Genomic DNA, 26,512 nt, shown 5'->3' with positions numbered 1-26,512 from the left:
GCTCAAGTCTCTCACATGACATGTCATGTGGTCAAGTGACCAACATGTGACTTTTAACATTGTCAAACCGTCAAAGTGATTTTAAATCAACCGTTACTTTTGGAGGAACCTGTTCGAGTTTTAAAGGAAAAATACGAGCGAGAGCGTCTTCATCGGTGCGCCAATACCGCCACCTGCTGGTTTTCAAATGTCATTACACCACGTGGTGGGTTCAGTAGTTGTCAGCAACAGATAAAATGAGATAGTTCTTTTAAAAATAAATGCTAACCAACAGTCAAAAAAGGATTCATAAACAACTTGTTATCCCCACAGAGCAGAAAATTCTTGCTCATCCTTTACCACTCATTTGACCAAAAGGCATTATGTCCTGGGTTTTAAACAACTTCTTCAAAGAACTGCATGACACTTTAATTTTAAATACTGATATTTATTTCTCTTTGATTGGTAACATATGATCCTGAAGTACAAGTAACATGTCAGAGAGGTACGGAGGTTTTTAATTTTTTTTTGTTGTTTTTTTTTTTTTTTACATTTCACTCTGTCATGTACATACGGCAACAGCTTAAATTCACTCCCCCCCCCCCCCCCCCCCCCCCCCACATACTGTCTGTCACATGACACAGTCCACGACCCGGTCTGATCATACACACGCAGAACCAACCAACGACACACTGGACAGTCACATCATCAGGGAACACTCTGCATTAGTCCATCAAGTCCTGCTCTTCCAAACAAATTGCTTTATATTTGTCCATGCATACATAAGTATACTATATATGATAAAAAATATAGCATTTGAATAAATACTTGTGTGTATATATATATATATAATTTTGGAGCAAACTATCAGACAATACTTGCTATATATATTTCACAATACTGTATGTACATGTATTTGGCAGGATTTACAGATAAAACAAAGTACGTCACACCAAGCGAAACAGATCTGATTTCAGTTCTTTGGTGTTGAGCCCCTTTAGAAACCGTCCAACATCTGGATCACGCTGAATTAAATGTGGACACAAGGTTAGAACTTCACACACAGGCACGGAAGACCAGATATGCCATCATCTCCCAGAGGCGCAGCTCTGATCACCTTTCACTGTGTGACACGTGGGGAGATAAGAGTCCAGGGAACCAATGGGGGTCAGAATTCAGAGTTTTCAGGGGTAAAGGCACCCTCATTGTTTGGAAAAACTGTGCTACACTGTGATTCAGCAAATAAAGATCCCAAAAGACACTTTAATATACTAATATACTGTCGAGTACATACAGGAACTTTATATAATTGAGCTATTTTACATCACAATGGGCCTTTATTAACCTGAATTCACCTCGTATCACATCAGAACCAGTACAAAAAAAAATCCCAAACAGTACCTACTGAAATTTACCACATGAACGAGTTTCCAGATTTATGAGGTTGAGTCAGGATTTAGTCACAGTTTTCCTTGGAAGTGTCCCAGTTTGTCTAACTCTGAATTATGCTTTTGCCACACGATAAGGTTTTTCTGCCTGGTAAACTGGTTTCTGTGCTGTGCAGGAGCTGTGGGGCTGTAAACATTTTCAGAACAGTGCACCTATTCAAAGTTACGTCAGGAATAAGGGTGCGGATTAGCAGGGAGACAGACTGAAAAGGCCACAGTAGTTGATTGAGACTCATTCCCAGGTCATGAATTGTCAACAGTGTTTGGGATTCAGGCTCAACAGCTTACAAAGTGCTGCTTTTAAGGCTAAACCACCAGGAGAATTGAGCTTAATGTACATCAAACACAAAAACTAGTGCAGCAACAAAGTGAGAGTGTGAGTAAATTATTGTTATTTGTCAGTTCCACTGAAAAACTATATCTGTGAGTTTGTTTCAGTTACTTCATCCATGCCAGCATAAATAAGATTTACTTCCTGTTGAGGGATTCTTTTTTTAAATATTGGAATGTAAAACAACCAGCTGGACATTCTTTGTGCTTTCTGAAGCAGTTGCATACAAGACATCCACTGTACAGTGGTAAAGGAATGCAAACAGGTGAGAGATTAATCTTGAGGAGACAGTTTAACAGCACACGTCACTACTACCAGACAGCCACTAGAGGGCGGCATTGCGCAACAGCATGCTGCGCCTTTTTGCACGATACAATCATCTAATTTCAATATTTCTCTTTACTTACATTTTTATAGCAGTTACAAAAATCTTCTGTGTCCAGCAGAAATATTTAATCCTTAACAAAACTACTCTTCCCGTGATGCGAATGCAAAAGAAAATATAACAAATGATGGGGAATATTGACAATAAATTATTTAATTTGATTTAGCTTCTGTAGAATTTGGCGATACATATTTAATCTGAATAATTCTATCAGAGTGACTATTTACTGTACACCGACACCATATAAAAGTACAGTAGAAAATACACTTTATATGATAATCTGATACAATAACATTCTACATATAACATCTTGTCAATGGCTTATGTCCAAATGTATGAAAATGACATTGGTGTCATAAAAAAGAAAATATAAATAATGTCATATTTCATCTCGTATATTTGAAAGGTAGATCATGTGCTTACATTTGCTTGAAGAGCCCGTTGATGATCTTTCATCCAGCGGAGAGTCCGTCCATCACTGCCCGTCGCCGCTGTAGCGCCGTGCTCATCATAATGACACTGTCTCATCATCAATCTGACTGGTGCCCTTTATACTGAGAGTGGCTGATGCAGCATATCTATAAACACACGCAGGGCATGTTGGCAAAGACGCGGAAGAAAAATGGCCACATAGTGAGAGACGTGTATCCTTAATTGCGCCGTTCTCCTGATGGAAGGCAAAAGGGTTGCAGAATGGAGAGTCCGGGGGGCCGAGGAGACGTAAACATGGTGAGCCTGGCTCAGAGGAGGTCAGCGGGAGGCGAGGCCTTGGCGTGGGCCTTCAGAAGGTCAACTATGTCTTGGTGGGAGGATCCCGCTGCCACTTTTTGAGCTGTCTGTCCATTCTGGGGGGGTGAAAAACACCGACTGTCACAAAACCAGATGGTCAAACTTGGGCTAGATCATTTATAGAACAATACTGGATCCCTCCATGGTTTGAACTATTAGTTGTCCACGCTTAAAATCCCCACATCAATACTGAAAAAGACTCCAAATTTCGCCTCAGGAACGACACCAAAGCACATGTGTGTAGAAAAGAGCACGATTGGACGAGGCTGTGCAGCATGTTTGTGCGTTGCAGAACAAGAGCACCTTGATATGGCGAAGTTCTCGCGCGGCACCCTCGGCTGCAGAGGGGAATCATTAATCCAGAGGGATCAATAATGTTCTAGGTTGAACAATCAATCCATGTGTGGGTCAGACGGCAGCTACTTAGCACCTAATGGTGAATCTAGGAGAAGCCTAATGTCTATTGACAAATTATACAGAAACAAACCAACAGCCCCCCCAACTAATCATAAGGCTCAGGCAGCAAAACTTTTAAATTGAGTTGTTTCATTTCTCTGTAATCAATGCAGATTTTATCTGCACTCTGCCTCGGTGTTATCTAAATCTTTATTCCTCATTTTATCTCAAAGCGTTCCAGCTCCGGGCTCTAAACTGGCACCTTGTCAGTGAGGCTGAGGTCACAGCGGCCCGTCTCCAGCAGCAAGCCCACGATGTGCGTGTGCCCGTGCTCGCTGGCGCACATCAGCGCCGTGGAGCCCTCGTAGTCCTGCAGGTTCACATCCGCGGCGCAGCTAAGGAGCAGCTTCACCATGGCAACACGGCCGTGGCTCACTGCGAGCATGAGCGCTGTCTGGCCCGCCTACGGAGAGAGAGTGAGAAGTGGAGAGAATTAGAATGAAACGACTCGGGGGCAGATGGGACGGGATGAAAACAGATAAAGGTCTGCGTGCAATCAAAGTCTAAGGCTTTGGGCCTGAAATAGAGCATTCTGCTCCAACGCCAGCCTCGGGAGAGTGAGTGGAAGCCGGGGTTAATGTTGGGATCACCTGTCTGGAGCGCGTGTCCACGTTGCCCAGCTTCAGCAACTGCTGCGCCACCTCCAGGTCGTCGGAGCTGTCTGCAGCCGTCAGCGCAGCCAGCATCACCGGAGTGTAGCCCGCCTTGTTCATGTTGTCCGTCTCACACAGACCTGCACGCAAGATAAGTTTGGCCAAGTCGGAGGCAGGATTCCAAACGCTCCAAAAGTGGCGAAGGGACGCTCACCGGTGTCCAGCAGCAGTTTCACCACGGGGAAGTTGGAATGGGAAACGCAGTAGTGGAGCGCCATGTTCCCGTTGCCGTCCGTCAGGTTCACCACGTACGGCAGCAGAGTGGGCGTGGTCAAACTCACTTGTCGCAGGTAGGATCTGACGGTGTCGGCCTGGGAGTCCTTCTGACTGGACACCCTGAACCACTCCTGGTAGAGGGCGACCAAGACCTGACGCTGTGGAGACGGGACGGAGACGTCACGGTGAAAGCAGAGCTGGTGTCGAGTTCCTATGGTTCCCTTAACATGTTTGCAATAGTGTCGTTAAACAGCTCACATTTGAACAATTGCTCTCTTTTTTTTTAACGCTACATTATTGCACCCACTGAAGCCTAAAGAGGCAACGGGGGGGGGAAAGGGAAGAGAATTTGTAGAATAAATCATTTTGAGTCCCTCAGAGACAGGAACAGCACATGGAGCTGTGCTGAGAGCAGACTGCCATCAATCATCTGAAGGAGAATTTAAAAAAAGGGGATTCTCACCATTTCTTTATCTGGGGACGAGACCTCTTCCATCCGATCTTTCACATAAACACAAGCATCTATAAACCTTTTGTCGACTTTCTCTCTGGTTTAAAAAAAAAAGGAAACAATGACACAATAAAGAAGCATGTTTGACCTCTCGGAGGTGTCTTAAATATTGCAGTGTTTACTTCTAGAAGCTTTACAGAGTGCAGGAATATCCAGGGACGGAAGCCTTTTAAACTCGACCCTGCTGAGAGCACTATTTCTTTATTTTAAGCCTTTAAGGAAATTCCCTTTAAACCGAGAGACGTTATTATAACTTTCCAGGAAGAGGAAATGGAAAGCAGCTCACCTCATGCATTTATCACGTGCTCATACTCTATTACACACTTCTTCAGTCATAGAGAAGTAATGTCTCCATACAATAGTTCACCGTCTGCCTCACCCTTCAGCCTGATCTTCCAGGAGCTCCGAGCTAACTTCTGGATCCATCAGGCCTCTTTCACTCTGCTGCTCTGCGCCTGAAGCGCCTCCTTCAGCTGCAGGGACGTCTACATCCTTCTGCTGGGCCTCTGCTTCCTCCACAGGCTTCTCCGCCGGCTCAGATTCCGTCTTCTTTTCCGTCTCCTCCTCTGGTTCCGAGCTATTCTCCTCCTCTACCTCAGCCTTCGGCTTCTCCTCTCCACTGGATTCTTCACTGGATGTGGACTCATATCTGAACAAGAACAAAGTTGTCGCATTTTGTAGCTTATCTAAGCTGTTGAAGACAGATTGAAATGGTCTGGAATCGTCAGGATTTAGTCACATAATCAAGACAATGTTATGTTACTGGCCTTGGTTTGGTGCTGAGTTTTTGGTTTTGAAGCAACAATCATGGGAATATTAAAGCCTGCTGTGCAGTAATTGCATGAAGAGACCTCCTGCCAGAGTTCTAGACAATGTGAGTGTAAAGCAGCTGCTGTCCGCTGAAGAGCTCAGGAGAACAACACCGTGGAGGTTTCCAGAGCTTCTGTGCACACAAACAGCCAACACTGAGGTGCACATTGAGTTTATTCTGGTGGGGAAAAGCTGCACTGTACAGCCAATCTAAAGTTTTCTCCCCACAGATGTTGTTAGTGGGGTAGATTTAGTTAGTGGGGCCAATATAAATCTGATGCTAAACAGCTTCTCATTAATTTTAGATACTGAATAATATTTAATGGCTTTAGTTGAATGGACCTTCAGTCAAAATAACACAAATTGTAGAAGCAGAAAACTCTACAATAAAATGTATATTAGTACTGAAAGAGGCTGCCCTGTTTGATTATTTTTAAAGTTGGAAGTTTCTTTAGATGTGCATTTTAAATGCCACTGGGATCGTCCCACTTGTGAGAAGAAGGAAGAAGCCTTGAGCTTCTGAAAACTGAAATATTTCTGTGATGTTGGGTTGTTTCATGTGGCCTTTGAAAGCAAATGTGTACATGTAAAACATGTAGATGTCAATGGAATATTCTATAAAAGAAAAACAAATTTGCTCGTGTCCACAGTAAAAGCTAGATAAATAAGGGTTTAGAACCCTGAACATGAAAAAGATGCTTGTCCGATACAAACGTGGCCCACAGATCCCAAACATCCTTCACAAAGTTAAACATACACATGAAAATCAATAAATATGCCCCTTCACCATGCGACCTTGAACACAACACCGCCTTCTTCACCGAGGAAGGTATGAAGATAGCATGTGTGTGTGGTCAGTGGAGTGTGTAATGAAGGATCCTTTGTCAGATAAGCCTCTACTCAATGCCTCCGATTCATGGACAAACTCATGCAAAAAGATCAAGACACCACAAGAGGCGTTCAGGGGCCGCACGGCATTCCCTAGATTCCAGCGGAGCTCCAGGGAGTCCAAACATAGGTCAGAGCAACCAAAGAGAAGCCCAAACAGCATCCCACTTCCTGGTGTGGGCAGAACTCTGAAGATAGGCGAAGGAAATGTTGTCTGACAAGTCGCATCTTCAGGAAAGGGAAATCCAAAATACGTCGATGCATTTGATGGATCAATCACGTTGATTGATTACCTTGTCAAGTTATTGACAATTTGCTGGAATATATGTTAAAAAACCTGAGCACACAAATCGTTTGTGTGCATCTATTGTTCTTCATTTTGTAACTGCGTCAATACAACATTGACGTAATCAGCCATGAACAGATAGAGAACACACATCCTTGTACTTCTATCTTTGTGAGGACTTTCATGGACATGTACTAGTAGAATATTACTAGTAGAATGAGTATTTAGGTACTCGGTAGTGAGTACAAGAACACACACACACACACAGAGTGTGAGGTTAGATTCAGGACAGTGAGTCTGTAACGGCTTGATGAAACAGATGTGTAAGACACAGCTGGAGACATTTTATGAACAGTCGCTGTGGTCAGACTGGTGAACAAGAGGAAAGCTGTTTTCCTGGCAGCTGACGATATAATGCCTCACTGTTAACAAATGGCCAATCCATCTTCTAGCTTTCTCCATTGGGTTGCATAGAAAAAGAACACATGCTGCTCATTAAGAAGAATGCTTTACCCTCCATTCACCCCAACAAACTTCAGGTTTTTTTTGGCTCGCTTGTTCCCCTGCTTGTCTGCGGCGCCCTCTTTCTTCATAATAGATTTGAGACCTGGAGAGTCAGAGGACAGAGGGAGACGGAGAGAGCGAGATAAAAGGGAAAAGGGAGGACGGGAAGAAAAAAAACATGAGATTTTCTTTGTGTTTATGTTGTGAACCTGTGGGACTGCGCGAGTTAAAATTCCTCCTACTGACATAAAACACAGTTTGGGATCGAAAGCCTCTGACTGCATAAAGACAGCAGCTAGAACACATTTAAGAACTTCTCTGGTGTATTTCCACCCGTAGAGCCCCTGTCAGTGTCGCGCTTTCTTCTAAACTCTGAATAATGAATTGCTGAACAATTAATGCTAATTACATAGATTAATTGCAGCTTGTGAAGACATACAGTATATGTATGGATATACATCGTGATCCAGGATGATGTAGTTCATTTAGGACCACCAACCCAGCTCCAGGTCAATGCAGATGGTTAAATATCGCAAGCCTCACTGACTACAATGTCAATGTCAGGCCTGCTGAGGGATGTAATGCCCTAAGATTGATTTTTACATTGTGTGTTTTGCTGACTCCTCTTGGCTGTAGGCCCGGGTCGGCCGTCTTACTCGGATCTGACAGCAGACGAGGTGCAGACGCGCTGTAATTTTCAAACGGGAACATAAGGATGCAACCTTGTGCCAAGGAACCAGCATCTGAAGGCATTGTGGATACCACCATCAAAGAAGAACAACCAAATATCTCTAGAGATGGTGTGAGAACGCAGCATGTCAATGATCGATTTGCTATTTTAAACCTTTTGGAAGCGGAGCGTCTGTATTTGTGGCCTAAATACCAACTCTCAGCATAACCTATGTAAGAGCAAAGGTCTGCAAATTCCATTTCTTTGAATGGATCATGGCTACTACCGTGTTGAGGGATTACACAAACAACTGAGGGGTGTAGCACCGTTGAGAGAAGAGCTTATAGATGAGATCTGACAGCACATCAGAAACACTCTGAATAATGGAACAGAACCCGTGTGGTCTCGGGTCGAAGCGAAGAAGCAGACCAGCTGATTTCAGTTTGATATTGTGTGTGTTGCTGAGAGTCATTGTACAACCGCTACAACACGGAGAACGACTTCCAACCGTGTGGAGCTCCTCTGGTCGCGCTCAGCTGCTCCCATTTGGAAATCCTTTAACCCAAAACTGTTGACAACAAGGCTGCACAGAGATGGAAATGGGCCTAAATGGGCCTAAAGCGAGGGCTACCTTTTCAGTGGATATACCCAAAACCACAACTCATTTATCATTTAAAAATATATATATATTATGCTATTTGTATGACTTCATCCTCTTCCTACCTGTGACATTTGAGTAAACTGGGAAATTACGTCACATCTGCGCATGGTACTGGCGCTGTGAATGGATCTGAATGGCACCCATCCCCATGTCGGCCTACCTTGTTCTTGCTTCTTGCCGGCACCGGCGGCTTTTTGTCCTGGTGAATAGAAGGCAGAGAGGACGCTGAGGGAGCTGACCAGTTGACTTTGAATGGAGCTCATTTTGGAAGGCCCAGGCTTCCCCGTTGCCTTCCCTGCTGCTGCTGCTGCCGCTGCCGGCGGCGCCGCCTTCCCTGCGGGCTTGGCCGATGCCCCTTTGCTTGCCTCTGCTCTTTTCCCTGCCGTCTGTTTGTGTGTGCCGGGGCTCTCCTGCTGGCCGGCCGTCTGCTGTGCTCCGGAGCTGCTCCCCAGCTGTGCCCACTGCTCTCCCAGGAGACCTGTTAACCGGGTCACAACCTGACCCAAAGCCGCGGGAGACGTCGGCGACTCGCCCGACCCTCTTCGCGGGGTTTGTCCGTCACCGCTGTCCCGGCGCGAGGCCTGGGCTTCGCTGGAGCCGCGGCGCTGGGCTGTTTCGCCGGAGGCTCTGCGCAGCGACTGCGCGTCGCTGCCATCTTTGTGAGCAGGTTTCGCCTCACTGGGTGTTTTACGGGAGCCCTGAGTTTGTGTCTGGGTGTCGCAGGACCCCTGTCGAGTTGTGCGGGCCTGACTTTCTCCACGTTGGGGAGGTTGTGACAGACTAGATCCCTTCTGAGTTGCTTTAAGCTCCTTGGAGTCCCGTGTTGGTTTACTGGTTTGAGACAGAGGCTGAGATTTCTGGCCTTCACCTGAACTTAAACCCTGAGTCTGAGGTTGGGACTGGGGCTTTTTCTGACCAGACTCCGTTGGAGATTTCTTTGTGACAGCTTCATTTTGAGCTGGAGCTGGCGCAGGATGTTTCTTCTGTGTGTCCTCATGTGGTGGCGGGCCTTTTATTTGTGCCTGTGGTTGGTTTTTGCTTTGGGGCTGGGGCTGCTGGGATTGTGCTTCACTGGATCCTCTTCGTGGAAGGGGAGGCGCAGCCTGAAGTTGAGGAGTTGAGGGCTCTGCCGGTTCTGCTGCAGGTTTCTTGCCTCTCTGGGGGCGTACAGGCACTACCATCTTCTCACCTACTGCAGGTTCTTTTACTGTCACACGCAGAGTCTCGCTGTCTTCTCTTTGAGTCTTGTCAACAATCTCAAGTGCAACCGGTTGTGCGTCCAAAATGTCTGGTATCTCACTTTTTGTAGGTTTAGTCTCTTTTGTTTCCGAATCACTTTTCACCGAGATCATCTGGGTCTTCGAGTCAGTATGTCCCCACGCTGCGGCCTCCTGGGTTTCTACATCTGAATCGGTAGTTTGGTTGCGTTTGATTTCGATGACTTCAGTTAAACTGTCTCCAATATCTCCGAGGCGCTCCCTACTTACTTCCTCATCCTTCACTCTCTCACCAACGATAGTGCTTTCACTTTCACTTTGAGATGGGGTGCTTCCTACCTCTTGACTCTCAGCATTTACAGTTGGATTGTCTGGCTGTCTGTTGATCACCGTCTCAGTCTGCTGATCTGTCATCTGTGCTTCCACTGTCTCCGTCACCCTGTCCACTGTGTCCACGCGCTCCATCTCCGTTCCCCGGGCTACACTGCTAGCTCTTGGGCTCTGTGGATGATCTGTAACCATCTCCCCGTCGGTTTCTGTGACCTGGTTTATCCTCTCCGCTACGGGTGTCTCTGTTGTTTGATCCTGCGTGACGATCCTCTCCGTTACTGTCCCCCTTTCCATGCTGTTTGCTCTGGGTCTGTGCAGGCTCACAGCAGCACCTTCATCCATCTCTGTCACCTGTTCACAGGTGTCAGTTTTAATTGTCTCTGTGCCATGATCTATACTTCCTGTCCTCTCTTTTGGCGGATGCACTTCGATGCAGATTCTATCTGTATCTGTTCCCTGATCTGCAGTGTGGAGTGATTCCGTTTCTGTTTCCTGGTTGGCAAAATTTACTTTGTCAGTCTCTGTCCCTGTGTCAATGCTCTCTCTTCTTGACCTGTTGTGTGTTTCTGCAACACACACCTCTTCTCTAACCCCCTCACTTAATTGGAGGATTTTCTCCTCTTTCAGCTTGTTCTCCTGTAGCTGCTCTTTCAAGAGACCAGTGGTTCTATCCAGCTCTTGACTAGCCTGAGCTAGTTTGGCCTCCAGTGTTGAAAGCTTCTCCTGTAGCTTCTGCTTACTGTCTTCACTTTTCCCTCCTTTTACGGCATCATCGTGAATCCTGCTAGCATCTTTTCTCGCTCCCACGGGTAACGATGATTCTTGCCCTGCAACATTCTGTGGCAGCGGTTGCACAGTTAGCTCTGTCGGATGCTCCACTGCTACCTTTGGTGGAACATTTGCCTCTGACGGCTGTGTTTGTCCGTCAGATTTCTGCCCTAGCTGTCCACCTGTTTCTTTATGTGTTGAGCAAATCTCAACCCTTTCGGAATTGATATCGCTCTCCTTCACCAACACGCTTATTTTCTCTTTTCCTGTTATTTCCTTTGTTGGCAAACATTCGGAAACTCCAGTAGCTTGAGTGCTCCCAGATGGGAGTGTTTCGGTATTAGAGCTGGGAACTACTGTGGAGGGTGAAGTGCAAACATGGGCCTGGAGCTGAAGCAGTAGTTTCTCCCTCTCCTCCCTTAATGAGCAGATCTGAGCCTTTAGTTCTGGGATGGTTTTCACCTGCTCTTCCAGCTCTCTGACCCTTTTCAGGGCCACTGTGATCTGCTGGTGAAGTCCTGTGCGATCCTGGGGAATGCTCCGTCTCTCCGTGATGTCCGGGGAAGCTCGGAACACGTTTTCTGTTGACCCGGTTTCTGGCGTTCCCACAGTGCGATCAGGACTACTTGAATCGGATCCTTTGCGTTGCTGCAGAGTAATCGGCATGCTCGACGCTCGGAGCAGATTCGGACGAGCTTGACCCGGAATGGTCCTCCCGTCGCCTTCCCGAGCTTCATCTCTGGGCTTCGCTGAAATGAAGCTACTACCTGGGCTAACTGCGGCCCTATTGCTCTGGGTGGAAGTTACACTCTCGCTTGCTCGGAAGTCAAAGATCTGCTGAACCTCTGCCACTCGTGATTTAGGCTTGGGGCCCAGGGTGGATGTCCCAGACCACGTGCTGTCCTTTTCTTTGGGGACAGGCCTGACTCCATGGCCAGGGAGGCTGAAATTCCTTGGCAAGGTGCTGAACTTCGACGGACCTTTGATCCTGCGCTGAATGTGGACCCGTTTGATTGTGTTTCCTTTTTCAATATCATCAACATACTTGAGGAAATCCAGATCAAGGTAGAAACCATAAGGAGTTTCCACAGAGTAGGGAAGCTGCTTCTTTGGAGCGCCGCCCTCACTGGCCTTGGTCTGAACACCATTGGCTACAGGAAATCAACATGGAGGTGAATGAAGAAGATAATTAGTAGGCGAAAAAAGTCCATAAGGAAACATCAAAAGCTAATTATCAAAATGGCCTTTCCTCCTTCACGACACTGCTTTCGTACTATAACTCTTAATGAGCATCGTGGTCTATGTTGTCACAGCTAACATTTGTTCAGAGGAGGAAATGAACATGAATAGATTGCAAATTATTGTTACTCTTTCCGCCTGACCCCTACAGACAGTCTGTTCCTGGCCGCACACGCGGCGCCTAATTATGTAAACTCAGCTCACTTAAGGGGAAGTGATTATCATGCAGCGATTGCACCAAAACAAGCTAACAAGCGATGAAAATGCTGCTCACGCTGCGGCACCTTACGGGACACACTGTGGTAGGAAAGTAGAAGCTCACTCTTCATCGCCATTCACGCTTCACCCGCGGAAGCAATTGATTTGTTGAACAAGTCAGAGAAGAGTAATCATTTTAAATAAAGGTTTGGTGACATTTACCATTTTTCTTCTCCATCGTGGGCGGCGGAGTTCTCAGTCATCGACTTGTGCTTGCTACAGTTGGAGGTGTGGGGCTAGATCAAACAGAAAAAGAGGGATGAGGATATTTTTTTAATCACAAATGGAACTCAGTTCAGTTACTCAGCCTTTAGTTTCATCACCACATCAGAGCAGCGAGGGATAAGTACGCAGTTTGAAATGTATTTTCCTCAGTTTACTTTCCTTTGAGCCATAATTCTCAACTTTTTAAACATTCTGTCCTCTTAAAAAACATTTTTACCATGTTGCAAAAAGTTACTTTATACAACAATAAATGTAAAATCAAAGCTAGACATTATTACAACTGCAGTTATACACTGACACATAATACTGTTATTATATTACAAACTGTTGCCTTAAAGCAATAAACAGCAGCACCAGTTATTAGACCAAAAGAAATGTGTTGAAATATTCTAATAAGAGGATGGGAATTATGGTAAATAAATCAGGTCTTCCCTTATAATGAAGCCAAAACAGCCAATGCTAATATCATTGCAGGAGAAAAGGAATGACTTTATGTTTATTGTCTCAGTCAAAACAACAGAGGACATTATTTTCTAAGACAACAGCCAGAGAGGAGTCCATAGAGGGAATCTTTACTTCACCATCAAACTCTGTTGTAGCTGGAGAAGCGATAATTCCGACCACTTTGTTTATTTTACAGGAGTTTTCTGAAAACTAAGAAGGGGTCAAAACTTTTAAAGTATTATGTTTTGCCATAAAATATCCAATAAAACAAAGAAAAGCCAGGGAGTCTATCCACATCTAAGGGGTTGTGACACTATAAAGTACCTGAAATACTAATTAAAACGTCTCCCAGGGTTCCAGGTTCAATTCCTGCTCAGGCCTTCCTATGTCCCTGAGACTGGATGTCTTTTCTTCTTCCTTCCACAGTCCCAAAACATTCATATTCAGTTGACTTGAGACTCTAAATGTGAGCGTATGTGAATGGTTGGATATGTGTTTCGCTGTGTTTCGCCAGGTGGAGGATGAATAATTCCAGTCCCAATCTTTTTGCATTGAGATTTGTTTTCAGGGCGTCATGCACTGTTTTATGTGTGACGCATTCTTAGTGCAGAAAGTATTTGTTAGCATTTCCATTTGTATTCTTGTGAAATTGCTACAACAACTAGGTGTTAATGTGTCGGCATCCTGGAAACATTGTGCTGTGTTTTGAGCAACATAAGGACAGACTGCAAGGCAAGCAATACCCGAGCTAGCATGTAATCAATCAAAATGGCATCTAGCACCCCCGGGGACAAACAGGAACAAGCGCTGTTTGTCACCTGTAGCACAGACTGATCTGCAATGAATGAAAACAAGCGGTGACCTAAAGCAGAACTGGTGGCCCTATTGGACACACAAAGATGCAGGACAGACACAGTTTAACCGACCGAAAGCCTCTGCACAGAATCTGACACCATGTGATTGCTACCATAGCAACCATTCATCAGTCCCCTGCTTCTGCATGTCCCAGATGTGAGGACAGTGCAGGCCTTCCTGACTTCCCCCGATGTTCATGGCAACAGCGATCAATGCGTTGTCCTCCAGGCTTAATTAGCCGATTCCTGAGCAGAAAAATTTGGCTTGTAATTGCTGAGTGAAGTACAAGCAGACTCCGCTGGCAGCTATACACAGTGGGCAGGACACAAAATCCTGCTTAATGAGATCATTACTGAGACACAGAGTACAGCAGGAGAGAGGGGACGGAGAGAAGAGCTAAAAAAGTCGGGGATTTCTAGTGATTTCCCCAAAGCAGCGTTCCCCACAGTGCAGATTTTAAAGGATCTTTAGACGCACTCTCTTTTAATTAAACCTGTTCCAGGGCAATTTCGCAAAAAATACACACACATAGCTTTTAAATTGTTGCTAAATGCCGCTGATGAATACTTCTACTTTCAGTATGGGTCAATTTGGTGACTTTCCAGCACCAAAGCACCTGGAAAAAAGCCATTCATGTCATTCATTGTCTGCTTTCCCAGAGAAGAAGGAAGCGACTGTAACAACAGAAATGAGGCGCGAACAACTGTGCGTCACTAGCAATTATTATTTATGTGTATTAATTTATTCAGCCTTATTTCCAGAAGGAAGACAAATGTTTTCAAATTTTCCATGCTCATGTGGGTAATAAAGGCCTGAGAGCAAGAGAGGAATTGTGTTGCAGGTGCTAATCGTGCATAAATGAATAAATATTAAAATTCACAAGTAATGATTTATTGTCATTGTAATCATTTTTAAAGAGAAAATCCTTTGTGACGGAAAGTATGCACAGTTAGGTTTGTGATTAAACAGCTCACGGCGATGATGGCGCTCAATCTGCACAGGATTACAACTAACCCGAGTAAGCTGCACAAATCTGAACGTCTGACACTGCCGTAGCACTGATTCGCTCACGCTTTTTGTGTGTGTATTCATCCCGGTTCCAACGTGCGTCTGAGTCACGCAAATTCACACATGGTTTCAAGCGACGTCCAACCGTCTCTCAGCGCCAATCCAATAAACGTAACAGCTGGCCGAGAGGCGAGGACGGTAATGTGAGGCCTGGGAGACCGACAATATTGAGAGCGCAGTAAATAAGATGATAGCGGCAGCCAGAGGTTTGAAAGTTATCCTGACGAAAGCTTTTTTTTTCTCAGATAGCAGCTCAGGCGCTCCACATGCCAACCCAAAACTAAAAAAATCTCCAGAATCAAACCACCAGGAAGGAAGGAGAGCATTAATTGAATGTCGTGGGTCATTACACTGGAGTCCCCGAGAACTGAAGATTCAATTAGTCTGATACACTGATGCAAAGCAGGCTTAGGCAGAAGACAGGCAGGCAGGAAATAAGATTTGAGAGACGTGGAGTGGGCGGCTGGGGAAATGAAAAAGTGGGTGACACGGTGAAGAAGAGGCAGACGCGGGAGTGGCGGCTGTATCTCAGGCTGGCAGAGCGGCTTTGGCGTTGCATCTCTCACCTCCAACACTGCTTCAGTCGGATCGGGCTGCGTTCTCATTCTCATTAAGGAAGCGCGCCGCAATCTCCTGTGCACACACAGCAAAGTGCCGAGCACCTCCTGCAGCTGCAGCTCCGGTAATCATCGGCTCTGTGAGGCGCAGCAGAGGGGCGACAGGACTGCAGCGATGGCACTAGTCCCTGGTTCTTATCACACCCCTGACCAGCTATCTCGGTTTAAACGTAAACCACCCTGAGAACACCGGCAGCTGCCCGGCTTAAGAACAGCAAATTGGCCTTAGAATTTAAAAAAATAAATAAAAATGAGTACATATAAAAGCAGCTCTAATACAGAATTTAGGTCTTGATGTTTCTATTTCATGTTAAGCAGGATGAAGCCTTTAAAATATCTATTTTGGATCTCAAACAAGCACATTAGTGCATTTAGGTGTGGGTTTTTTTCAAGGTGCTGATGCAGTTTTGCACTACAGCAGGAGCTGCTCCTGGGTAGTGCCGAGGAACCTGACAGGGTCGCTCAAACAAATGTCATCTCCATCCAGATCCGGAAGGTAATCTATGGGGGGAAATGTGCATATTTTTCTTCTCATCCGTCTCCTCTGCTCACTGGGCTCATTTCCAGGATCAGTGTTTCAGGAGTTAGTCCCCCCTACACGACCCAAACTATACAGCATTTGTACCAGAACATCCGCAGCACCATTATGCCCTTTGCCTTCATTAGTAACCCAGTTTGATCCAGTCTTTCCCAGTATGTATAGAAGAGACTTTATTCAATGGGGATGTGATTTTTTTTTCCTCTTGTGTTACACAACATCTGGCGCTAAACCCCAGAGAGGGAACTTCTGCCTGTGAGCTTTATTAAACAGTGGCAAAACCATCCCACAGGCCTCTAATGAGAAGGATGCTGTAGGAATGCAGTTTTGCCTTTGAGGTTTTTTATTTCTCACAGACAAATAACCACAAAGTGAAACATGAATCTATTATAGAAAAGTAATAATAAGAGAAACATTTGTATTAGTTCAGCAAGCTGCAGTATATAGATGTTATTTTCTTTGTATTTAAGTGACAAGTTTGAAAATACAGGCTTAAAAAGAGACCAGTAAACATGTCTCTGTTGTTTCAAGTTTTCATCAGGATAAATAAGATATTCAAATAACTCCATGATGTTTGTGGTCAATGACCTCCTGAGGTTTTTAACTTTGTTAAAGTTGGACAGAGCTGCTTTTGTTCTGCCCAGTACGCTGAAAGAAACTGGTCATGAAGCCCATTTAAACACACAAAGTCAAACTTTGAGGTGCAGCCGTCGCTGACCTGATGGTCTACAGAAGCAAAGGAACGTGCACGCTCCCATCCCACAGCTGAAACACCACATCAGCAGCCAGACGGGATTCCGTTTGTAACACAATAAACATCTTTGCTGTATTCAGCAAAAAAAACAAAACAACAACAAGCAAATAAATCACAATAGAGTCCTCCTCTGTTGAGCCTCTCTGTACAGGATTTTAGCACGCACTGCAAATATTCCGACTGAATCATGTTATCTCTGACTCGGCCACCGCATAAACATCCACAGCAGTGCTAATGTAACGCTTGCTCCCGTACAGTCAGTGGGAATTCACCGCTACAACTGTAGCTTTCACTTCGCCAACTTTACTGTGAAAAATGCTTTATCTGACCTGTCCTGGTTCTGCCTTATCTGGGAAGGCCCAGATAGCGCCATTCCCTCCCTGCAACTGTTACTGTTACAACTGTTATCAGTCGGGCAGTTTAGCGTCTATATGAAAACACGTCTTCATTTTTCAGACTGTCCTCCTTGTGAGAGCTGCTGCCTACTTTAGCTACCAATAAGGGAAATGAAATATCATCCATTATTCAGCACACAGACAAACGCTTCTTTTTGGAGCCGTGTTAGCATTATGACTGAATTAGCAGCTGGTGTTGCCAATTAACGAGTGACCTATCCCGCATTCAGATACTGTCGCTGCAGTGACAACACAACACAAAGAAATATCCAGCAGGTTTAAAATATTCATATCTCCAATATACGTAGGTGTCCCTGCTCATTAATTATTGTTTTCTACTGACACAGGCAGGACAAAGGAAAGGCACACTTGTGTGCACTCAGGAAACCCCTCTGGACAAGCATGAAGTACGAAAGTGCATCCGTGCAAAGAATATTCCTTCACACCTCCTGGTGATAAACAGCCTGCCTGACACCAGCAGGACCATGAAGCCAGGGAGATGATGGTGCAGTCCAGCCTGCAGAGCAAGCAGGACTACTCCAGAATCCAATCAACATTTATCAATTTGCATATGATACACCTGTTCATCTATATATATTTATATGTGTGTGTGTGTGTGTGTGTGTGTGTGTGTGTGTGTGTGAGCGTTTTCCACGCTCTCCTGCTTTTCTTTCACAGATTCACACATGTCTGAGGGAAAATCTGTGTTCTAACCTGCAAAAATAGACACATGCCATGAGGTGAGAGAAGGAGAGCGATGAGACGTGGAGGGGAGAGGAGGGGAGGGGAGAGGAGAGGAGGGGAGGGGAGGGCAGAGGAGGGGAGAGGAGAGGAGAGGAGAGGAGAGGAGAGGAGAGGAGAGGAGAGGAGAGGAGGGGAGGGCAGGGCAGGGGAGGGGAGGGGAGGGCAGAGGAGGGGAGGGGAGGGGAGAGGAGAGGAGAGGAGAGGGGAGGGGACGGGAGGAGAGGAGAGGAGAGGAGAGGAGAGGAGAGGAGAGGAGAGGAGAGGAGAGGAGAGGAGAGGAGAGGAGAGGAATCCAGTGGTCCAGTAAACACACCACCCAATATTAGTGATGGTGATCTTGATCACACTCAGCCCTCTAAGAACGATGGAAAACAGCCTCACTGCATGTTTTCTTTACAAATGTGTGTTGATGCAATGACAAGTAGGGAGCAGCTTGGTGTACTTTTGTGTGTCCGGTTATTTTTGTCAGGCTTGCTGTTCATTCATGCATCAATAGGGTGTGTGTGTGTGTGTGTGTGTGTGTGTGGGTTTAGCCTGTGGCACAATGCCTGCTCTTCAGTGAACTCCTACTCTGCACCAGCCTAATTATTACTGGAGGTCAACCAGAGCCACGCTCTCAGTGGAGCCCGCTGACCTGGTTAAGCTTTGGGCTGCATCAAAGATGCCTTTTAGAAACATCAGAAGTGATCCACTGTCTCTGCCTGTCCAAGAGTCATTAACAGATCCTTAATGTGTGGGCTGGCAGTTCTCTTCTATCAAAGCACCTGAGCCTCATGGCTAAAAACACGCACAGCTCGGCTCGGCCGCTGTCTAAACGACCACGCAGGTGATCCTCAGTAGGGTCTCCAAAGCCAAATTGGTCCTTTACATGTTTTTCTACTATAAATTCTACCATGCAACGACGCAAACAAGATCAGATTTTAGTCACGACGCGCTTCAAATAGTTTTAATGGCGAGAAAAATGACATTTTCTTTGCTAAGCTGCATAAAGTCAGACAGTGTTTCTCACCTGTCTAAATCCCCTCCTCACAACATGTAACATACTGCTGCAAATCAGCTCCCATCCTTTTATCTCATGCAATGGACTGAAAGAGGGTTCTGAGTAGCCCAGAGGGTTGCCGATCACATGAGCCCTCTCTTGTTGGGGGGGATCAGATCCCACCGCAGAGCCTCAGAGCTTCAGTGGGCATTACTCCTTGCTTATTGTCAAGGTCGGGGAAATTAAATTACAAAGTCAAAATGGGGAAACAGCTGGCAGAGGTCAAGGGCTGAATTTCTTCTCCTTCATTCAAAACAAGAGGGGGGGTAAAATGGAGCGGGAGCCACTGAATAATATCGGGTATAATGCTGAGGATTTGTGTCGTGGCCGAGGGATTCCCAGGGCCACGTGACCCTGGGGACTGTGTGAAAATGACCTCTTCACTGGTCTCCCATGGCAAAGAGCTCAAAGGGTTGAAACATGCTAGTTGAGCTATCAAAGCAGAGGGTTAAAGGCAGGGTAGCGGTGAGAGCTGTGGTGTGATAATAGTTTACAGTAACGTACTGCAGGAGAACTACTGGAGCTGACACAGGTGGCTGCAGAAAGATCTGATGGTTCTGTGGGAAGAAGGTCACCTTCAGCATCAGGAGGACACCTTCAGATACAGATCACATGACCGACTCTGTCCTCCCAAATGTTTTCAAGGAGAGCAAAAGGTCTGACCTAGCATCCAAAACTGCTCATGAAGCAGGATAGGCCTGGTCAGGTCCATCACCATCACGAGGTGCACACATCATTTAGTCAGCCTTAAGGACAATTAAGAGTCTCCAATTAACCTAATGAGCATGTTCTTTGACCCAGCAGGCACTGGGGAGACTTCACACCCTCTGCATAGAACGGGCCAGAGCCCTGCTGCACAGAGACGGCGCTGACCAAAATGGGCTTTAACTACCTAAAGTACCGGTAGTTAACTAAATCATACCTAAAGATGAGTATGTCTGCAAACAAAATGCCAGCTATTAAAAATCTATATGCCGTTTCAAACCAAGGATTCTGCAGGATTCTGTAAATATGCAGGTGTAACGAGCTGCACAACAGCTTGGGGTCGAATACAGATTTATTTATACTCTCCCCTCATTATTTATTTATTTATTTAATTTCTCACTATGGCAGCTGTGTAGAAATATCCGGAGAACCTAATTACCTGTAAAGTGAAGCATGAAATTATGAGGACAGGTTCGAGGCCACAGACCGCTGCCCCGGAGTCGCCGACGCTCCCCCCGAACCTGCGACTCCGTTTAACAAATATCCCATTTTCATTCCGCCGAGCCCGGAGCATATCAGCGCTGCTCATTTTTACATGTCTCATTTGTCTCTGGCTCGCCATATTTTTCATGCAGCTTTTTAATCTGCAGCTGTTTGTCCCCCCCCCCCCCCCCCCCCACCCCCCCACATCCTCAGCTTTAATGGATCGTGTTTAGATTCATATATGCGTAGAAGAGTGTTGCGATGCAGGTCACAATTCATTTTAGTTTGTGCCCAACCTCTTGGGAAGAGAGGGCCGAGCACTTCCCAGATGTTCCCGTTGCAACAACTATCCATTACTGGCATGATTTAGATGGAGACATTGAACAGAGCTATGAGCAGGATTTTCCATTTGCTCTTAATGTGTGTGTGTGTGTGTGTGTGTGTGTGTACGTGTGTGTGTGAGGGTCAGGCCAGGGTTGACATCCTGAGGAAGGCCAGTTGCTGATAAGGCCTTCAGGCAGGGGAAGACTGTTTATGTGCTGGAACAGATGCACACCTCACTGACCACGGTGCACACCTCACTGCTCAAGTGGAAATGACCTGATCTTCGCTGCCCGCTCTGCGTGCCAGAGTGTGCACAAGTGTGGGTCCGTGAGACGGGAACGCGGCGAGAGAGAGAGAGAGCGAGAAATTCTTAAGGCTCAGCTGAACCTGGCATGTTTCCATTCCAAATTCAGCCAATTATCAATAACGTGTTGGCACAATCCCCGCGAAAAGCAGCCAACATCAATTGGGAAAAGTGACGCTATGCTAGGGGGGGTCTTGAGATAAACGAGGTGGGTGTGACGTTTTACAAATGAGTAACACTGAATCGAGAATCATTTACCCTCCTTTTGGTGTGACTGTGGCGCCATAAAGAGCCTGTGTGAGCAGCATTCGTTAAGGGACTGCTCGTTTTGAGGATACTGACATTTTGAAACCTCAAATGTTTGTTTGCCAGTTGCAGGTTTAGTAATTCAATTCCAAGTGTGCAGGCATGCCCTCAGATTTTATTATTATTGTATCTTTTTTATCATCTTAATTGGTGTTGTGCAAATTTGAAGGTTGACAAGAGGGGAAATGAATGCTGGCAGCTTTGGCCGAGAAGAAAGCGAAACGCTGAAAACATAAATACAGCCGGGGCTCCTCTGTCCTCCTCTTGTGTTTCCATTAACGTTTCAAATCTTTGCACTTCCCCGTTTTCCCTGTTCGACTCTGCCGTTATTATAGACTTCAAAGTTTAAAGACATGATAATGTGTCAGTGTGTGTGTGTGTGTGTGCGTGTGTGTGTGTGTGTGTTCTTGTACTTGCTAAAAACTGGGCACCAAAATCTGCATTCTACTAACGAAGTGGACATTTTTGGAAAGTGAGGACATTGGCTGGTCCTGCACGAGCTTCAGAGAATGTTTGAGGGTTAAGACACGGTTGTAAGTCTGGAATGGTTGGGATTAAGATAAGGAGTTGGATAAAGCATTATACTTATGAAGGTCTTCACAAAGGTAGTACAAGGATGTGTGTGTGTGTGTGTGTGTGTGTGTGTGTGTGTGTGTGTGTGCGTGTGTGTGCGTGTGTGTGTTCCATTGTGCACGTAATGTAAACAAGGGTGAAGCTCAAGGAAACCCCACCCAGGCCATTAATTAAAAATAGGAAGGGTTTAAACTAGCAAAAACCATTTAAGCTGTGTACGTGCATGTTTTGTTGAAGCTACATGTTTAACATTGTAAATAGCTAAACGATCAATAAACAAATGATCAGCTTTTGTTGATTTCTGAAGGAAATCACCAAAATCTGCATCCATGCAAAGGGGCATTCCTTTTTAGGAATTGACAAAGAAAGAAGAATTAGCTTTAGCTTGTCGCTCCCACAGACTGCCTCTTCCTGTCCAGCTGAACTGTGTTGACCACTGGGGAAGAGAGGCTCTGTGTACTGGGGCTGGGGCTCAAAACCACAGAAGTGAATTTATTTTTGTCTGTTTTGTTGTGCGAATCATATTTTCCTCTCTGTTGTCATAGCATGCCCAGTTTACTCCCGATAACGAATCAACCCTGAAGTCAGCAGAGCTAAACATTTGACCAGAGCAGACAGCAATTACCTTCACCCGGCCAACAGGACATGGAGACAACTGCAAACTATGCAGACAAATGCAGTTGAGTGCAGGAGAAGATCCAAAGATAATCGATAAATAGTCAATTGGATGGGGGGGGGGGAGTCAGTCTGGGCTTTGACTGTAAAGTTCAAATCACATCACATTGATTTTCAGCACATTATGAAGTACACAGAAAGAATCAATTTTAAAATGCTTTGCAAAATGACCACAATTATTTAAACTGCCTAAAATGCTGGCTGGGTCTAAAAAGGACCCAGCTTGTGTGTTCTGTCAATTAAAGTTGCTCTCATCCTGCCTGAATCAATAGCTCCAGAGAGTTGCAAAGTTTTGCACTTCACCAGCCTTTTATCCAAGTTTGGCAAACTCTCTAAAGGAAAAGTCACATCAAGCAAGTACAGTTTGATGAAAAACGTTCAAGTATGTTTGGATTAGCCGACACGCGTCAACTTTAGTGTATTTTTCTGAAATATGTAGATATTTTTGAAGTCAACGCGGCCTTGTGAACAGCAAAAGGTCGAGTTCAGGTCAGCAAAATCACTTCCTGGATGTGCTAAAACCCCCGCGGGCGACTATCATCAAGCCTATTTTCTAATTCTGGGATGAATGTTGGGTGTGGGTGGGCAGAATGAGCCATTCCTGAGCCCAAAGCCGCCGCACCTGCTATTCCCAGGCGGGAGGGCGCTATCTCTCGGCACGGCTCGCTCTGTGACACGCTGGGAAAACAGCAGCGTTGGCTCGCCCAACACAAGCAGTTTGTTGAGTCTAACAGGAAGCTGCACGAGGTTGCGACCTTGTCAGAACATTTCCCAGGAATCTCTCCTTACCCACGTGAAAACGAGAGGGGGAAGCTGCCGCGCTGCGGCTCGGAGGTGTGCTGGAGTTCCAGTCTTTGCAGCTGGTCTGCGCGTCATCAGAGGACACATGCACACACTTCCTGCAGCTTCAAGTCAAAGGCTCCAAACTCCATCGCTATCAGCTGTCGGCCTTTTTATATTCAAACCTCTGGTCTCAGCTACGTCAAACACACAGGCCAAGGTCCATTTATCACGTTATGTGACAGGCTGGCAGATAAAAGACCCAGAAGTAACGCGTAGTCATGCAATAATCAAGCTGGAGGTTACAGAGAAATCGGAATGTTCTGCTATATAAACGTATCTTGTATCTCGTACCTTTAGTGTTCCTGACCAATTGAGAACAGCTCAGCCAGGGCAGAGACGCCTTAATCTGCCTTCAGGGAGTCCTTAATGTGAGGGTAATGTTTTCCAAAGATAGCATGCACATAAATGATTATGATGCAAACAAAATGGTCTTAAAATCAGGGCTCGCGTGTTGAGATTGGCTCCAAGGATTAGCATAATTGCCAGCAACAAGAAAATCATTTTAGGGGTAAAAATACGTATTATTATTTATTATAAGTATTTGTTTGGGCTAAATTTACTCGTATGGTAACATAAAGACTGTGGATTGTGGATTGTTTCGCAATGGGTTTATTAGGGAGGAAAAGGGAGCATTTTTAAAAAATAACAAAAACTAGCAAAAAGGAGTACAAAGGGGCAGCACCGTCGGCCAAACGCTGTGAAATCCAGGGTTCAAGTGTAGCTCACAGCCCTTTTTGTGGTTTCAAGCATGTTTTCTTATCTTACCTGACATTCTCCATGCTTCTGGGACTTAAACAGGGAGGGAATCCCACTAATCTAAAGGAGGCAGCATTACCAAAGGGGGAAAAGGGTTTTTGGACGGTACTGTGGCGTAAAAGCTCCCAGCAGCTGTAGAGGAAGCGGTCATGGTGCACCCTTTCCTCTCAACACAATAGGAAGCCCCCAGAGCTGCTCTGAAGGTGCCAACGTGCGCTTTCTCTCTTCATTTCTCAGCCCATTTGTGCTTTAGTCAATTTCTTTCCAGGCCAGAAGGGAAGTTTTGGGTTACGACAAATGTAATACAACACAGATGGGAAAAGTGTTTATTGTGTGTCCTGACATAGCATCATTGTGGGGTCTCCCTTTGTCAACATGGATTTTCCTCTCACAGTCTAAAAACATCCATATTGCATTAACAAGAGACTAAACTGCCCTGAGGTATGAGCGTGTGGCCAGACTTCCCCGGTCTTCTGGATGATGCCCATAAATACATATTTATATCTATTTCATACACAAACAGGGCAAAATAAATCTGCATCATCGTGCAGGCTCATTGTGTTACCATGGCATCCCTGAGAATACAGATTAATACACTGTTAATATGAACGAATCCCAAACTCATAACCTTCTGCCTCCTGATCATGGACTAACACTCTTCTGCACATGGCACCAGCTGGCTCGTGCTCCTACCTGCTCCTTTTCTTTATCTCCTTCTTCATGTTCACATCCTGGTTTTAATCAACCGTGTGCAAAATGGAGCTGTTTTATTTTTATACAGGCAGCAGTGGGATTTGTCCGTCCTGCACCTCCACCTGCACCAGGTAACCTACATTTACTGCTGCCTGTACACACACACTCATATTTTCTCTTTGTGAGGACTTTTAAAGACATAATGCATTCCCCTGACCCTGACCTTAACCTAAACTCATAACCTCAACATTAAAACCAGCTCCCAACCCTTAAACAGTCCTTTAAGGTTGTGAGGACCAACCAAAATGTCCTCACTGTGCTAGTAGAATGCAAATTACAGTACTAAATATGTACCAAGTACAAGAACACACACACACACTTAAGGATTTCCTTATTTCCACGGCTTTCCCATCCTCTTCTCACCAAATCCAAAAATACCACGGACCCCAGATCTTGTAAAAATAATATGTCTCGTGGGAGGTTTCAGCGCATGTGAGGCTCAAGCCCCGTCAGCTCACCCCATTCTGTCTCTCAGTGTGTGTGTGAAGCATTTTGTCTCTGCGAGAACCACAGGCTGAGCCAGGAAATAATGAGTAAGACGAAATTCCTAGAGCACATCAAAAGCTCCATAGCGTCTCAAACGCCGTACAGCACACACACGCACACACGCACACACACGCCGAGGGTATAGGGAAAAAGGCTGGTCCTCCTGTGAACTCCCAGCTCTGCCATGCCAAAATAAATATTTCAAAGCAAAGATGACGGCCCGGTCATCAACCTGCAAAGCTATCTTTAGCAGCCTGATATGCCTGCATGCAGCGACTGCTGACCAAATACCAAACTTAAATGTTGGTTCTGTATTTTTACCCCTATATTGTGTTGTGAATGAAGTAAGGAGTAAATGTGTCACATTTTAAACTCTCACATGAACAATTTGGGGAAGAGAGGAACCAAAGTAACGAACATGATTAAGCCAAGAGCAGCATGAATATTTCCAAAAGATGCTCCGGGAGTTCCAGGTAATGATGAAGCATAATTTAAAAGTGAAGCTGTCCCCTGGCTTACTTCCCCTGAGAGATCATTTCAAAACAACATTTGTGAAATATTTAGGGCCATTACCGCTTTACACCGTGGAGGGTTGTCACGAAGCTCAATCCAATTCTCTTTCATAATTGCCACAAACACAGTTCCAGGCTACCGGTAGTTTATTTTCCAACTCTTGGCTGCAGCTTTGAACCCCCCCCCCCCCACCCAACACACAAACACACAGCCACCCGCCCCCCAAAAAAACTCGCACTTTTTCAATCACCCGCCTGTTACTGTTCTGCCAAGGGCAAAATCAAGGCCCGGAATTAAAACATCTCTGTACGTGTCATGTAGCATGAAATATGATAATGCATGTAGGAGTAACACTTTCTGTGGGTAAAATTAATTTTCTGCTCCACTACTGCTCTGGCATAATCTATCTTTTTTGGAGGGGTTTAGCAGAACGGAGATGAAGTCAGGAGTGGTCAGTGGAGTGTAGATGCAGCTTGTATTTACAGGTTGTACCAATGATGAACTTAATAGAGTGTTTCACTCATGTGATCAGGGCTGTTCCCAGTCACACCACATGAGCACATTTCGTTTACGCGGATATTTCCCCTGCAGAAACCTTTTGTCATCGTGATTTTGTGCCTTCAGGGACATTTCCATCCAGTTAGCTTCGCTGTAGTTGTCTGCCAGACAAAAATACAGTGGCTAAAGAGAAACAGGGTGGTTGCAAATATAAA

At 45.5% G+C, this 26,512-nt stretch overlaps 1 protein-coding gene across 4 annotated transcripts in view; it reads right to left on the bottom strand.

Annotated features, from left to right (window-relative positions):
• Positions 1–580: 580 nt before the first annotated feature.
• Positions 581–26,512, bottom strand: part of kank4 (KN motif and ankyrin repeat domains 4) — a 42,130-nt gene continuing 16,198 nt past the window's right edge. For 2 of the 4 annotated variants that reach the window (XM_011615116.2, XM_011615114.2), the window contains exons 2-10: positions 12,562–12,635; positions 8,748–12,053; positions 7,266–7,359; positions 5,148–5,417; positions 4,721–4,805; positions 4,196–4,415; positions 3,979–4,121; positions 3,591–3,791; positions 581–2,988 (exon numbers count right to left, since the gene is read on the bottom strand). In XM_011615116.2, the coding sequence (XP_011613418.2) occupies positions 2,884–2,988; positions 3,591–3,791; positions 3,979–4,121; positions 4,196–4,415; positions 4,721–4,805; positions 5,148–5,417; positions 7,266–7,359; positions 8,748–12,053; positions 12,562–12,577 (4,440 nt within the window). In that variant the 5' untranslated portion in view covers positions 12,578–12,635 and the 3' untranslated portion in view covers positions 581–2,883. Of the gene's footprint in view, positions 2,989–3,590; positions 3,792–3,978; positions 4,122–4,195; positions 4,416–4,720; positions 4,806–5,147; positions 5,418–7,265; positions 7,360–8,747; positions 12,054–12,561; positions 12,636–15,557; positions 15,714–26,512 lie in introns of those variants that run through there. The other 2 variants (XR_965410.2, XM_011615115.2) reach the window with 2 other exon arrangements.

The sequence above is a fragment of the Takifugu rubripes genome, chromosome 20, assembly GCF_901000725.2.
Source record: "Takifugu rubripes chromosome 20, fTakRub1.2, whole genome shotgun sequence".
Classification (NCBI taxonomy): Eukaryota; Metazoa; Chordata; class Actinopteri; order Tetraodontiformes; family Tetraodontidae; genus Takifugu; species Takifugu rubripes.
Note: the sequence above shows the minus strand (reverse complement) of the source record. Positions and strands in the feature narration are given on the sequence as shown.